The sequence below is a fragment of the Hemitrygon akajei genome, chromosome 10 (assembly GCF_048418815.1).
Source record: "Hemitrygon akajei chromosome 10, sHemAka1.3, whole genome shotgun sequence".
Classification (NCBI taxonomy): domain Eukaryota; kingdom Metazoa; phylum Chordata; class Chondrichthyes; order Myliobatiformes; family Dasyatidae; genus Hemitrygon; species Hemitrygon akajei.
In genome coordinates, this window is record NC_133133.1 from 177,323,273 (window position 1) to 177,339,993 (window position 16,721).

At 43.3% G+C, this 16,721-nt stretch overlaps 1 protein-coding gene across 8 annotated transcripts in view; it reads left to right on the top strand.

Moving 5' to 3' along the window:
• The window catches only part of LOC140735011 (protein mono-ADP-ribosyltransferase PARP11-like), a 232,557-nt gene that overhangs the window by 136,438 nt on the left and 79,398 nt on the right, over window positions 1-16,721 (top strand). For 7 of the 8 annotated variants that reach the window (XM_073059823.1, XM_073059831.1, XM_073059826.1 and 4 more), the window contains 2 exons: window positions 12,845-12,960; window positions 13,842-13,962. In XM_073059823.1, coding sequence (XP_072915924.1) covers window positions 12,845-12,960; window positions 13,842-13,962 — 237 coding nt within the window. The remainder of the gene's footprint in view (window positions 1-12,844; window positions 12,961-13,841; window positions 13,963-16,721) is intronic. The other variant, XM_073059824.1, reaches the window with a different exon arrangement.

The window sequence follows — 16,721 nt, forward strand, 5'->3', positions numbered from 1 at the left end:
GGAAATTAAGAACCTGGTGGCATGGTGCAAAGACAATAACCTATCCCTCAATGTCAGCAAGATGAAGGAATTGGTTGTTGGCTTCAGAAGGAGTAGCGGACTGCATGACCCCATCTACATTGGTGGTGCGCAGGTGGAACAGGTCAAAGGCTTTAAGTTCTTCGGGGTTAATATCACAAATGACCTGACTTGGTCTAACCAAGCACAGTCCACTGTCAAGAAGGCTCACCAGCACCTTTACTTCCTGAGAAAATTTGGCCTGTCCCCTAAAACCCTCACTAATTTTTATAAATGCACCGTAGAAAGCATTCGTCTATGGTGCATCACAATCTGGTATGGAAGTTGTCCTGTCCAAGACCGGAAGAAGCTGCAGAAGATCATGAACACAGCCCAGCACATCACACAAACCAATCTTCCATCCTTGAACTCACTTTACACTGCACGCTGTCGGAGCAGTGCTGCCAGAATAATCAAGGACACGACCCACCCAGCCAACACACTTATTGTCCCTCTTCTGTCTGGGAGAAGGTTCAGGAGCTTGAAGACTCGTATGACCAGATTTGGGAACAGCTTCTTTCCAACTATGATAAGACTGCTGAATGGATCCTGACCCGGATCTGGGCCATACCTTCCAAATATCTGGACTTGTCTCTCGTTTTTTTTGCACTACCTTACTTTCCCATTTCTATTTTCTATTTATGATCTATAACTTACATTTTTATTATATTTACATTCGATTTGTACTCCAGGGAGCGCGAAGCACAGAATCAAATTTCTGTGATGATTGTATGCTCTAGTATCAATTGTTTGGTGACAATAAAGTAAAGTAAGTAAGTACTCCACTTGTAGATGTAAAAATGTACCAGGAGGGGCAGGAGCATTTAAGCAGTTTTTCTGTCAATACGAAGTTTGTTTTCTAGCATGTCTTGCATCTTTGAACTGTTTGTCGAGCTTGCATCCTGAACTTTGAATTCCACCACCTCTGGGAGAATCCGTCAATCATCTTTTGCACTACAGTGTGTTCTAGGGAGTGTATCTGCTGTGCCAGATAAGGAAGCATTTCAGTTGGGGGCCACTAGTCTATGGCGAGTGCCATATCTCCATACTCCATCATCATTTAAAAAGTCACCATTTTCCATCCAGGACCATTTCTCTTGGTCTGAGCATTAATTTTGCATTTCTGCAGGGTCTTACATATTTGTCTGTAACACAGAGTTCAACTTTGTTTCCATAGTTTCAGTTATCTGGTTTTCTTCTATTTCTGTTCTTTAAAAATTCCTTCCCTTTCTGCCCCTTTTGCAGTTTCATCTGTATTTGCATTTCCACGGCTTTCTACTGTGGTTGTTTTGGAGTGACCTTTACATTTCAATACAGCAAATTCTGATGGTAGTTGTATGACTTCCATAAGTTTTCATACTAGTTGACCATTCTTGATTGGAGTTCCCACGCTGTAAGAAATCCTCTTTGTCTCCATAAGTTCCCAGAGTCATGAACAACTTCAAAAGCGTTTTGAGAATCTGTGTAGATATTAGCTGATCTTCCTTCTGCTAGCTTACAGGCTTCAGTCAAAGCTTTCAGTTATGCCTGTTGTGCAGAGGTACTGGGAGCCATGCTTCCTGAGGCCATCACTTCATTTTCTGTGACAACAGCCCAACCAGTCATTCAAATCCTTCCCTCAATGGTTGAGGTGCCTTCAGAGTACAGAATCAGATGGTTTCAATAAAGGCACTTCTTTATGGTAATTTGCATCTGCTTGGCATGTTATTATTCTTGGATAGTCATGATCATCATGGTCTTCTGTGTCCACTGGCAACAGTATAGCTGGATTCACTGGACTTGCTCTTGAATGATGATATTAGGTGTCTTGAAAAATGGACTACTGTCCAAGCAGCTGTCACTTGAGAGCCCTATTCATAGTCAGTAGAGTATGCACTGAATGTGGACATCAAACAATTAAAGTCTGACCCAGCACAATGTTAGAAAAAGCCATGACTGTCAGGTAGGTTGCCTGCACTGAAACCCATCCTAATGCTACATTGTCCAATTTGACGGAGTAATAACAATAATAGCAAACAGGATGCTGTCAGTCTCCATGTTCTTGAGTTAAAACTGCCATCCACTGGTTGGTGAAACTAGAACTAGGTGACATTGCCTCAGGATTCAGGAGAGTAAATTTAGGATGGAGATCAGGAGGAACTGCTTTTCCCAGAGAGTGGTGAATCTATGGAATTCTCTGTCCACTGAAGCAGTGGAGGCTACTTGAGTAAATATATTTAAGAAAAGATTGGATAGATTTTTACATAATAGGGGAATTAAAGGTTATGGGGAAAAGGCAGGTAGGTGGAGATGAGTCCATAGTCAGATCAGCCATGATCTTATTGAATGGCAGAGCAAGCTCAATGGGCCAGATGGCCTACTCCTGCTTCTATTTCTTATGTTCTTATGTCATGTAGCCACGCTTTCTCGTTGACATAAGGATAGATGGTCTTCTCGTATCAGAGATTCCTAATCAAGTACAGTACTTAATATTGCCTTTTAAGTTTGAAATGCTTCCTTTTGTTCTTCATTCAGAATTGCAGGGTTGTCAGATTGCTTGTTTCTTTCAGCAGGCGAGTAAGGGGTTGAGCAATTTCAGTGTATGAATCAACATACAAATGTTGGTAAGATGGAATTACATCTTTAGAAAGAGGTGACATGGGGTCAGAGAATGTTGAATCTTTGGGTGGAGCTAAGAAATTGCAAGGATAAAAAAAAAACATTATGGGAATCATATATAGGCCTCCAAATAGCAACCAAGATGTGGGGTTGAGATTGCAAAGGGAACTGGTAAAGGCATTAAATAAGAGTTATGACACCATTGTAATATGGGGACTTCAATATGCAAGAGAATTGGGAAAATCAGATTGGTTTTGGATCATAGAGAGGGAATTCGTTGAATGCCTACGAGATGATTTTTAGAGCAGATTGTGCTTGAGCCTACTCGAGGAAAGGCTATCTTTGATTGGGTGTTGTGTAATAACCCAGTTCTTATGAGGGAGCTTAATATTAGGGAGCTTAACGTAAAGGAATCCTTAGAGGGCAGTGAGACAGTGATCATAATATGATTGAATTCATACTGCAACTTGAGAGGGAGAAGCACAAGTCATTCACGTCAAGTCACTTTTTATTGTCATTTCGACCATAACTGCTGGTACAGTACACAGTAAAAATGAGATAGCATTTTTCAGGGCCATGGTGCTACATGAAACAATACAAAAACTACATTGAACTATGTAAAACAACACAAAAAACTACACTGGACTACAGACCTACCCAGGACTGCATAAAGTGCACAAAACAGTGTAGGTATTACAATAAATAATAAACAACACAATAGTAGAGGGCAGTAAGTTGGTGTCAGTCCAGACTTTGGATATTGAGGAATTTGATGGCTTGGGGGAGGAAACTGTTACATAATCTAGTCGTGAGAGCCAGAATGCTTCGGTGCCTTTTCCCAGATGGCAGGAGGGAGAAGAGGTTGTATGAGGGGTGCGTGGGGCGCTTCATAATGCTATTTGCTTTGCGGATGCAGTGTGTGGTGTAAATGTCTGTAATGGTGGGAAGAAAGACCCCAATGATCTTCTCATCTGACCTCACTGTCCGCTGCAGGGTCTTGTGATCCGAGATGGTGCAATTTCAGAACCAAGCAGTGACGCAGCTGCTCAGGATGCTCTCAATACAACCTCTGTAGAATGTGGTGAGGATGAAGGGTGGGAGGTACATGTATCTGTATTGCAATGGAATAAAGGGAATTACAGAGGCATGAGAGAGGAGTTTACCCAGATGGATTGGAGCAGGAGCATTGCCAATCAATATATTGACTGGTGGCAGATCCATCAACTGTCTTCAACACCCAGAAGCCATCATATAAATGGTTCTCAGTTATTAACATGGCCAATGGTTTCTGGTCAGTACCACTGGTGCCTGAATATCAACCATGGTTGCCTTTTACAGTTGATGGTCAACCAAATCAGTGGACAAGGCTACCACAGGGACTTCACAAATGTCCCACTGCCTACCAAATGTCCTTGAGACAACACCTAAGGGACTTGCCAGGCACTGACTCAAATATCATACAATATGTGGATGATACCTTGACTGCCCCTGAGCCCGCAGATCAGCATGAACATGAAGTACTTTATTTGCTCAATTATCTAGCCTTCAAGATAAGCACAAAGCAAATTTGGGCACGGCACAACTGCAATAAGAGGAAGTCATTTACTTGGGACAGAAAATTTCCCGAGGCAAATAAGAGATCGCTGAAGGCTGTTATATCAGCAAACCACCTACAACAGCCCAGCAAATTCAATAATCTCTGGGTCTGTACAACTACAACAGAGGATGGGTCCATAACAACACCATAAGACATAGGAGCAGAATTAGGCCATTCAACCCATCTAGTCTGCTCTGCCATTCTAGCAGGCAGAATATAGAAACATAGAAAACCTACAGCACAATACAGGTCCTTCGGCCCAGAAAGTTGTGCCGAACATGTCCCTACCTTAGAAATTACTAGGCTGATGCACCATCAATAACTCTAGGAGACTGGAAGTGAATGATAGGCTTTTATTAACAGCGAAAAGGGAGCACGACCATGTCGAAGACTGAGGGAGGAGCAGTACCCCAATCGCCTTTATACAGGGGTCTGTGGGAGGAGCCACAAGAGCAGTCAGCAGAGGGGCGTGTCCAGACAGGTATACATAGTTTACCACATAGGCTCACTTATAGCCCTCTATTTTACTAAGCTCCATGTACCTAGCTAAAAGCCTCTATCGTATCCGCCTCCACCACCGTTGCTGGTAGCCCATTCCATGTACTCACCACTCTCTAAGTAGAAAAACTTACCCCTGACACCTCCTCTGTACCTACTCCCCAGCACCTTAAACCTGTGTCTTCTTGCGGCAACCATTTCAGCCCTGGGAAAAAGCCTCTGAATATCCACACGATCAATGCCTCTCATCATCTTGTACACCTCTATTAGGTCACCTCTCAACCTCCTTCGCTCCAAGGAAAAAAGGCCGAGTTCACTCAACCTATTCTCATAAGGCATGCTCCCCAATCCAGACAACATCCTTGTAAATCTCTTCTGCACCCTTTCTATGGCTTCCACATCCTTCCTGTAGTGAGGCAACCAGAACTGAGCACAGTACTCTAAGTGGGGTCTGACCAGGGTCCTATATAGCTGCAACATTACCTCTCGGCTCCTAAATTCAATACCATGATTGATGAAGGCAATACACCATACGCCTTCTTAATCACAGAGTCAACCTGCACAGCTGCTTTGAGTGTCCAATGGACTCAGACCCCAAGATCCCTCTGAACCTCCACACTGCCAAGAGTCTTACCATTAATACTACATTCTGCCATCATTTGACCTACCAAAATGAACCACTTCACACTTATCTGGGTTGAATTCCATCTGCCACTTCTCAGTCCAGTTTTGCATCCTATCAATGTCCCGCTGTAACCTCTGACAGCCCTCCACACTATCCACAACACCTTCCACCTTTGTGTCATCAGCTATCCTAGCAGACAGGTTTATTAGAGCTGTTCGGGAGGGTTTAAACTAATTTGTCCGGGGGATGGGGAACCAGAGTGATAGGGCTGAGGAAGGGGAAAACAGAAATAAATCAAAAATAGTGTGCAACAGATGATAGAAAGGACAGGCAGGAGATGAGGCATAATCACAGCCAGTGGGATGATTTACAACAGAAAGCAGCAAATACTGAAAGTGTTATATTTGAATGCATGTAGCGTAAGAAATAAAATGGATGATCTTGAAATTCAGCTACAGATTGTCAAGTATGATGTTGTGGCCATCTCTGGAACTTGGCTGATGGATAGCTGCCATTAGGAGCTGAATGTCCAAGTATATACAGTGTATTGGAGAGATATGTTACTAGGCAGAGGGGGTGATATGGCCCTGTGTATAATAAATCATATTAAATTATTAGAAAGGGATGACATAGGATTGGAAGGTGTAGAGTCTCTATGGGTTGAGTTAAGAAATGGCAAGGGTTAAAATGGCCCTTAATGGCAGTTGTTTACAGGCTGCCAAACAACAGCCGGGATGTGCATTACAAATTACAGCAGGAGATAGAAAAGGTGTGTCAGAAAGTCAATGTCATGATGATCGTTGGGGATTTTAACATGAAAGTGGATTGGGAAAACCAGGTCAGTATTGGACCTTGAGAGAATTTGTAGAATGTCTAAGGGATGGCTTTTTAGAACAGCTTGTTGTTGAGCCCACTATCGGCTGTGCTAGATTGGGTATTATGCAATGATCCGGAAGTGCTAAGAGAGTTTAAGATTAAGGAACCTTTAGGGAACAGTGATCACAATATGATCGAGTTCACTTTGAAATTTGAGATGGAGAAACCAAAATCCAACTTGTCCACATTTCAGTGGAATAAGGAAATTACAATGGTTTGAGAGGGGAACTGGCCAAGGTTTACTGGAAAGAGACACTAGCAGGAAAGACAGCAGAGCAGCAATGGCTGGAGTTGCTGCAAAAAAATGAGGCAAGTGCAAGGCAGATATATTCCAAATAAGAAGAAATTTTTGAATGGAAGAAGGACACTACCATGGCTGACAAGTGAAGTCAGAGCCAAAGTAAAAGCAAAAGAGAGGGCATACAAGGAAGCCAAAGCCCGTGGGAAGATAGAGGATTGGGAAGCTTATAAAATCTTGCAGAAGTAAACTCAGAAGGTCATTAGGAAGGAAAAAATGAATTATTGAAGGAAGCTGGCAGCTAATATCGAAGAAGATTCTGCATCTGTTAAGGACCTGTGACTCCGCCTTCAGAGCAGGTGACAAGGCAGCCCTAACAATAGCAATGGCCAAACTGTCCCGGGCCATCAGAGAGGCAAAGCGTGCATACGCCAGCAAATTCACAGCCACTTCCAGGACAGCAGCAACATGCGGCGCATGTGGAAGGGCATTCAGGACATCACCAACTACAGGACAACATCACCTGACTGTGTGGGTGATGTCTCCCTCCCAGATGTGCTGAATAACTTCTACGCTCATTTTGAGGCGGAAAATGACGTGGTGGCGAGGAAGTCCACCCCTCTTCCAAATTACCAGGTGCTGTGTCTCACCATGGCCGATTTGAGAAGAACCCTGTGCAGGGTCAACCCACAGAAGGCTGCTGGACCAGACAATATTCCTGGTAGAGTGCTTAGAGGATGTGCAGACCAGCTAGCAGATGTTCTTACTGACATCTTCAACATCGCCCTGAACAGCGCCACCGTTCCGACCTGCGTCAAGGCCGCCACCATCATCCCTGTGCCGAAGAAGTCTTCAGTGACCTGTCTCAATGACTACCGTCCAGTTGCACTCACATCCATCATCATGAAGTGTTTCGAGAGGCTCGTCATGAGGCACATCAAGCCTCTGCTGCTCCCCTCACTGGACCCCCTGCAGTCTGCATACCGTCCCAACCGCTCAACAGGTGACACCATTGCCATCACTCGCCATCTGGCCCTAATCCACCTGGACAATAAAGACACGTATGTTCGAATGCTGTTCATAGACTTCAGTTCAACATTCAACACAATCGTCCCTCAGAAACTGTTTGGAAAGCTGAGCCTACTGGGCCTGAACACCTCCCTCTGCAACTGGATACTAGACTTCCTGACTGGGAGACCTCAGTCAGTCCAAATCGGAGGGAGCATCTCCAACACCACCACACTGAGTATGGGTGCTCCCCAGGGCTGTGTGAGTCCACTGCTGTTCACTCTGCTCACCCACAACTGTGCAGCAATACACAACTCGAACCACATCATCAAGTTCGCTGATGACATGACCATGGTGGGTCTCATCAGCAAGAACGATGAGTGAGCATACAGAGAGGAGGTGCAGTGGCTAACAGGCTGGTGCAAAGCCAACAACCTGTCTCTTAATGTGAACAAAAGAGATGGTTGTTGACTTCAGGAGGGCACAGTGCGACCACTCCCCGCTGAACATCGACGGCTCCTCAGTAGAGATCGTTAAGAGCACCAAATTTCTTGGTGTTCACCTGGCGGAGAACCTGATCCCTCAACACCAGCTCCATAGCAAAGAAAGCCCAGCAGTGTGTCTACTTTCTGCGAAGGCTGAAGAAAATCCATCTCCCAGCCCCCATCCTCATCACATTCTACAGGGGTTGTTTTGAGAGCATCCTGAGCAGCTGCATCACTGCCTGGTTCGGAAATTGCACCATCTCGGATCGCAAGACCCTGCAGCGGATAGTGAGGTCAGCTGAGAAGATCATCGGGGTCCCTCTTCCCGCCATTACGGACATTTACACTACACACTGTATCCGCAAGGCAAACAGCATTATGAAGGACCCCATGCAACCCTCATACAAACTCTTCTCCCTCCTGCCATCTGGGAAAAAGCATTCGGACTCTCACGACCAGACTATGTGCACCTTATGCAGTCCTGTGTAGGTCTGTAGTCTAGTGTAGTTTTTTTCTTCTGTGTTGTTTTCACTTAGTTCAGTGTAGTTTTTTGTACTGTTTCATGTAGCACCATGGTCCTGAAAAACGTTGTCTCATTTTTACTGTGTACTATATCAGCAGTTATAGTCAAAATGACAACAAAAAGTGACTTGACTTGACTTCAAAAGCTTTTTTAAATATATCAAGGGTAAAAAAGAGTTGAAGGTAGATATAGGACCAATAGAAAATGATGCTGGAGATATTGTAATGAGAGATACAGTAATAGCAGGGGAACTGAATGCGTATTTTGCATCAGTCTTCATGGTGGAAGACCTGCAGTATACTGGATATTCAGGAGTGTCAGTGAAGTGAAGTACGTGCAGTGAAAATTATGACTAAGAAGGTGCTCAGGAAGTTTAATGGTCTGAGGGTGGATAAATCTCCTGGACCTGATGGAATGCACCCTCAGGTTCTGAAGGAAGCAACTGGAGAGATTGCAGAGGCATTAACGATGATCTTTTAAGAATCAATACACTCTGGCATTGTACTGGATTACTAGAAAATTGCAAATGTTACTCTGTTTAAGAAGGGTGGGAGGCAGTAGAATGGAAACTATAGACTGGTTAGCCTGACATCAGTGGTTGGGAAGTTGTTGGAATCGATTGTTAGGGATGAGATTACCAAGTATCTAGAGGCACATGACAAGATAGGCCAAAGCCAGCATGGTTTCCTGTAAGGAAAATCTTGCCTGACTAACCTACTGCAATTTTTTGAGGAAATTATAAGCAGGGTAGACAAAGGAGATGCAGTAGATGTGGTGTATTTGGATTTTCAGAAGGCCTTTGATAAGGTGCTAAACATGAGGCTGCTTAGCAAAATAAGAGCCCATGGAATTACAGGGGAGTTACTAGCATGGGTGGAGGATTGGCATATTGACAGAAAATGGAGTTTGGGAATAAAGGGATCCTATTATGGCTGGCTGACGATTACCGGTGGAGTTCCACAGGGGTCAGTTTTGGGACCTCTGCTTTTTACGATGTATGTCAATGATTTGGAATGTGGGATTAATGGACTTGTGACTAAATTTGCAGATGATACAAAGCTAGGTGGAGGGAAGGGTAGTGTTGAGGAAACAGAGAACCTGCAGAGATTTGCATTTGCCTTCTTTACCACAGACTCGACCTGTAAATTAACCTTCTGGGAGTCTTGCACGAGGACTCTTAAGTCCCTCTGCACCTCTGATGTTTGAACCTTCTCTCCATTTAGATAATAGTCCACACTATTGTTCCTTTTACCAAAATACATTATCATACATTTCCCAACTCTATTCCATCTGGCACTTTTTTGCCCATTCTTCCAATTTGTCTAAGTCCTGTTGCAATCGCATTGCTTCCTCAGCACTACCTACCCCTCTACCTATCTTCTTATCATCTGCATACTTTGCCACAAAGCCATCAATTCCATTATCTAAATCATTGACAAACAATGTGAAAAGCAGTGGTCCCAATACTGACCCCTGAGGAACAGCACTCGTCTCCAGCAGCCAACCAGAAAAGGCCCCCTTTATTCCTACTCACTTTCTCCTGCATGTCAGCCATTCCTCTATCCATGCCAGTATCTTAACTGTAACGCCATAGGATTTTCTCTTGTTTAGCAGTCTCATGTGTGACACCTTCTCAAACGCCTTCTGAAAATCCAAGTAAATGATATTCACTGCCTCTCCTTTTCTCCACCCTGTTACTTTTTCGAAGAACTCTAACATATTTGTCAGGCAAGATTTCCCTTGACAGCACCATGCTGACTTTGACTTATTTTATCATTAGTCTCAAAGTAGTCCAAAACCTCATCCTTAATAATAGACTCTAATACTTTCCCAGCCACTGAGGTTAGGCTAACTGGCCTATAATTTCCTTTCTTTTGCCTTCCTCCCTTCTTAGAGTGGAGTGACATTTGCAATTTTCCAGTCCTCCAGAACCACGCTGGAATCAAGTGATTCTTGAAAAATCATAACCAATGCATAAGCTATCTCTTCAGTAACCTCTTTCAAAACTCTGGGATGTTGTCCATCTAGTCCAGGTGATTTATCCATCTTAAGACCTTTCAGTTTGCTTAGCACTTTTTCCTTCATAATAGCAATGGCACTCGCGCCTACTCCCTGACACTCACAAGACCTCTGGCACACTGCTAGTGTCTTCCACAGTGAAGACTGAAGCAGAATCCTTAATAAGTTTATCCACCATTTCTTTGTCCCTCATTACTACCTCACCAGCATCATTTTCCAGTGGTCCAATATCAACTCTCACTTCTCTTTATTGTTTATGTAACTGAAATAACTTTTAGTATCCTGCTTTATATTATTGAATAGTTTGCCATCGTATTTTATCCTTTCCCTACTTATGGCTTTTTAGTTGCATTTTGTTGGATTTTAAAAACTTCACAGTCATCCAACTTCTCATTCACTTTTGCTACGTTATATGCTTTTTACTTAGCCTTTTTGCAGTTATTAGCTTCCATCATCATCTATGGTTGCCTACCCTGCCATTTGAGAACTATTTCTTCTGTGCGACCTATTTATTCTGTGATTTGTGAACTATTCCCAGAAACTTCAGCTACCTCTGCTCTGCCATCATCCCTGCCAATATCCCCATCTAATTCACTTGGGCAAACTCCTTTAATGTCTTTATTCCATTGCAATATTGATACACGTAACTTGCCCTTCTCCCTCTCATAATTGCAATATGAGTTCAATCATATATGATCAATGCCTCCCAAGGGTTCCTTTATCTTAATCTCCCTATAAAATCTAGATTAGCACACAATATCCAGTCTAAGATAGCCTTTCCCCAAGAAGGTTCAAGGACAAGCAATCCAACATCAACCTGACTTTCCCAATCCCCTTGCATATTGAAGTCCCCCATTACAATTGTGACATTATCCTGTTTACACGCCCTTTCCAGCTCCCTTTTTAATCTCAACCCCACATCTTGGCTACTATTTGGAGGCCTATATATGATTCCCATAATTTAAAAAAAAAAATCCTTGCAGTTATTAACTCTATCCCCAGAGATTCAACATTCTCTGACCTTGTCACCCCTTTCTGGGGTAGGAATCATACCCCAGACTTACCTTTACCTTTCCCCCTCCACTTTACACAAGGATTGCTCCCTCCGTGATTCCCTTGTCCATTTGTCCTTCCCTACTAATCTCCTTCCCAGCACTTATTCCTGCAGGCAGCTAAAGTGCTACACCTGTCCATTCACCTCCTTTCAGGACCGCAAACAGTCCTTCCAGCTTCAGTTCTCTTCACCTGCCAATCTGCTGGGGTTGTCTTTTGTGTCCAGAACTCCTGATGCGGCCTCCTGTACCTTGGTGAGACCCATTGTAATTGGGGACTGCTTTGTCGACTACCTCCGCTCCATCCACCAAAAGTGGGACTTCCCAGTGGCCAAACATTTTAAATCTGATTCCTATTCCGACATGTTGATCCATGGCCTCCTCTTGTGCCAAGATGAGGCCATCCTCAGGGTGGAGAGCAACACCTTATATTCTGTTTGAGTAACCTCCAACCTTGTGGTACAAATATCGATTTCTCTTTCCAGTAAAAGAGAATTCACTTCTCCTCCCATCTTCATCTGTTCCCAACTCTGGCCTGTTACCTCTTCTCACCTCCCTATCAACCTCCTTCTGGGTCCCCTCCTCCTTCCCTTTCTCCTATACTCTCCTGTCTGATCAGAGTCCTTTCTCTCCAGCCCTTTATCTTTTACACACCTGTCTTCACCTATCACCTTCTAGCTATCCTCCTTACCCCTCCACACACCTTTTTATTCTGGTGTCTTTCCCCTTCCTTTTCAGTTATGAAGAAGGATCCTGGCCTGAAACTTTGACTGTTTATTCATTTCCATGGGTGCCTTCTGCATGACCTGCTGAGTTTCTTCAGCATTGTGTGCATGTTGCTTTAAATTCCATCTACCATTTTCAGCCCTTTTCTCCAGCTTGTTCAGATCCCACTGTAAGCTTGATAGTCTTCCTTGCTGTCCACTACACCCCCAACCTTGGTGTCATTTGCTAAGGCAATGTTGAGTCCAATTTACTACTTCATCCTGAATGCCAAGCAACTGAGCCTTCTGGACAAGCCTCCCAAGCGGGACTTAGTTGAGGGCCTTGCTGAAGTCCATGAGGGGCAATCATCTACTTCCACCTTTTGGTTTCTCCTGCTAAGCTAATATTGAATCCAATTTACTGAATCCACCCTGAATGCCAATCGACTGAACTTTCTGGACAAACCTCTCATGCATGACTTTGTTGAAGTCCAAGAAGTGCATTTAGTGGATGAGTATGGGATTTGCTATTTTATTAATTCAATTTGTAATTTTGACCTGCAGTAATTTCACTCATGGGTGATGAGGAATTTGCTTCAGTGATGGAGGACATGGATACATCTGATACACAATGGAGCTGGTACTACTTGGGGGAATGCGGAAAATGGCACATTTATGAGGTAGTATTTTGTTACTTGTGGAATGCTTAAATGAAAAGTGAACCATCAGTTATGATAGAAAATCGAAGAGTCCTAAAATGTAGTTCAGATTTGTTTTTGTGTAACATTAAGGAAAAATCCAGTTTAGCCAATTTTTATTATCCTATTTAGCATTTAATTTGACAGTATTTGTAGTTAATGGAATTTTAATGGTAGTTTTCTGGCTAAACCACATTTCTGATAGGAAATTCCTCCTTGGTACTGTGTTTTTTTTCCCTGAAATGTGCAATTTCAGTTCTGGGTTTCTTGGCTACTTATAGCTTTCAAGATTTTAGAAAAGTTTCCTTCCTAAACTTAAAGTCTGCTTCCTTCCTCCCCTTAATGAAATGTTCCACCTGTCTAGTGCCATGAGGTTCCTTCACCTACCATCCTTTCTGTGTCTCAGTGGAACAAAGCTATTCAAACTCCCATGCATGTGCTCCCTAAACAATCTCCACATTTTCTGATAATATCTGTTCCCAATTTACACTCCACAGTTCTCGCCTAATACCATTGTAATTAGCCCTTTCCCAATTTAATACTTTCCCACATTGTCTGCAATCCTTTAAAAAGCCTATGCTAAAGGTCAGGAAGTTGTTGGTTACAAACTCTGAAATGCTTGTCCACCAGAAACTGTCACCTGACCAGTTTCACTACCAAATAACTCCATGCAGTGTGACCTCTCCTCTGGTTTGTCTCTCCACATACTGTATCAAGAATATTTCCTGGACACACCTGCATTCTACCTTAACTAAAACATTTGCACTAAGGCTTTTACTTGTCCATATGAAGTAACTTGATAAAGTCAGAAAGTAAATTAGGTTTTGTTTGATATTTTTAGACAATTTTTCTTTTTCTTTCAGAAGGATCCCAATATTCCACATTCTGTAAGCAGCGAAGATATCGAAAGAAATTTTAAGGAGAATTCACATGGTTTGCTTTCATTTTCCACTGCAAAATACAACTACATAATAGATTTCCGAGGTAATCTTACTTGCCCACTTCATCCATTTCTTTCCATTAATACACTTAATGAACAGAAATGATCACCGGTGCCATCAAGGCATTGATGATCATCAGCGACTTACTGTGAGCTGCAGAAAATTGTTCCAAAATGCCTCTTAAATATACTTTTGAACTACTTGCACTGAAATCTGAAGCATGTAACCTTCTTCCAAAGAATGGAATTTTAAATCACCTCAATGATCTTCAGATGTCAATTGAAGAGCCCAGACCAATCAGGGAGGCATCTGTAGAGGCTTATCACTATGGCCAAAAATATGGCAGGAGAGGGGCAATCCAAATCAGGCTTTAACAGTGAGGGATGAGGGTTCCTCTACCCAGCATCTTGTTGGCAAATGTGCCATCACTGAAGAATCAAACTGAGGATCTGAGGGCAAGACTGCTGTATCAGAGGCAGATGAAAGTCTGCTCAATTTTATGCTTTATCGAAACGTGGTTATCTCTGGACAGGCCAGATGGCACCAGTCAGACCAGAAGGATTCACGATTTACAAAATGGACTGAACTGTGAACTCTGGTAAGGCAAAGGGAGGAGTGTTTTGTGGTTAATGCTCGTAGGTGCTCTGGCATGGCAGTTCTGTTGAACTCGTTTACCCCCCCTCCTCCGACGGTGCACCTGATGGTCAAATGTCATCCTTTCTATTTACTTAGGGAGTATTTGTGTAATCCTGACTGCAGTGGATATACCACCAGTGGCCGACTAAAATCAAGTACTCACGACACTGCATAATGCCATCTTCAAACAAGAAAAAGCCCATCCCAATGCATTTCAAATAATAATTGGAGACTTCAACCAGGTTTGTTTGAAGAAAACCCTGCCCAATCATCACCAGCATATAATCTTTAGCATCAGAGGTCCCAACATACTAGACCACTGCTACACTAAGATAAGGAATGCCTACCATTCCTTGCCTAGACTGTATTTTGGTAAATTGGATCACTTGGCTTTATTCCTCCTGTCTGCATACAGGCAAAACCTAAAAATCAAGGCTCCAGAGATTAGGACAAGAAAGAAGTGGTATGGGAGGCAGAGGAATGATTACAGGATTGTTTAGGGCCATGTTCAAGCACTCATCTAGAGATCTGAATGAATATACCATGGTTGTAACGGACTTCATTAAAACAGCTGTAGATGAGTGTGTCCCCTCTGAATCATTCAGAGTCTTCCCCAGTTGGAAGCCCTGGATGAACCATGAGATCTGAGATCTGAAATCTGTTGAGGGCCAGATCAAAGGCATTCAAGTCTGGTGACCAAGAAAGTTACAGGAGGTCCAGATATGATCTCTGGAAAGCCATTCATTAGGCAATATGAAGATTCCAGAGCAAACTTGAATCAACGGGGGATGCTCGACAGTTGTGATAGGCCTTGAATGTTATTACCACCTACAAACTTAAATCAAACAACATGGGGGACAGCAGGGCTTCACTTCCAGATGAGCTCAATGCCTTCTGTGTTCACCTTGACCATCAGAATATGGAGAAACCAAGACTAGATGGGCAGAAGGGCCTGTTTCTGTGCTGTATTTTTCTCTGAGTCTATGATCCTGTAATCTCAGTCTCTGAAGCTGATGTGTAGGCTGCCTTCAGGAGGATGAATCCACAAGAAGCATCTGGACTGGATGGGGTACCTGGTCACGTGCTAAAGACCAGTGCCAACCAACTAGCTGGTGTGTTGGCTGAGACTTAACCACTCACTTTGGTAGTGTGTGGTACTCATCTGCTTCAAGCAGGCTTCAATCATACCATTGCTCAAGAAGAGAGTGATCGCCTGCCTCAGTGACTGTTGCCCAGTTGCACTTATATCCACAGTGATAAAGAAACATATCAGCTCCTGCCCGAGAGGTAACCTGGGTCTGCTTGAATTTGCCTACCAGAGCAACAGTGCACAGCAGATGCCATCTCATTGGTTCTTCACTCAATCCTGGAACATCTGCACAGCAAGGATGCTTGCATCAGGATGCTCTTTATCAACTACAGCTCAGCAATCAATACCTTCATTCCCTCAAAACTAATCAATAAGCTCCAAGACCTTGTCCTCAATACCTCCTTGTGCATTTTGGATCCTGGATTTCCTCACTTGCAGACCTTAGTCAGTTCAGATTGGTAACGATATTTCCTCCATCATCTCTGTCAATACAGGTGCACCACAGGGCTGTGTGCTTAGCCCCCTGCTCTACTCACTTTACACCTATGATTGTGTGGCTAAGCACAGGTCCAATGCCATATTCAAGTTTGCTGATGACACTGCTGTTGTGGGCTGAATCAAAGGTGGTGATAAATAAGAATACAGGAGGGAGATTGAAAATTTCGCTGAGTGGTGTCATAACAACAACCTTCCACTCAATGTCAGCAAGACCAAGAAACCGATTATAGACTTCAGGAGAGGGAAACCAGAGGCCCATGAGCCAGTAATCATCAGAGGATCAGATATGGAGAAGGTTAGCAACTTTAAATTCCATGGTGTGACTACTTAAGAGGACCTGTCTAGGACCCAGCACGTAAGTGCAATTACAAAGAAGCATGGCAGTGCCTTTACTTAGGAGTCTGTGAAGATTTGGCTTGACATCTAAAACTTTGACAAATTTCTATAGATGTGTAGCGGAGAGTATATTGACTGGCTGCATCATGGCCTGGTATGGAAACACCAATGGCTTTGAATGGAAAATCCTACAAAAGGTGGTAAATTTGGCCCAGTACATCAGGGGTAAAGCCCTCACAATC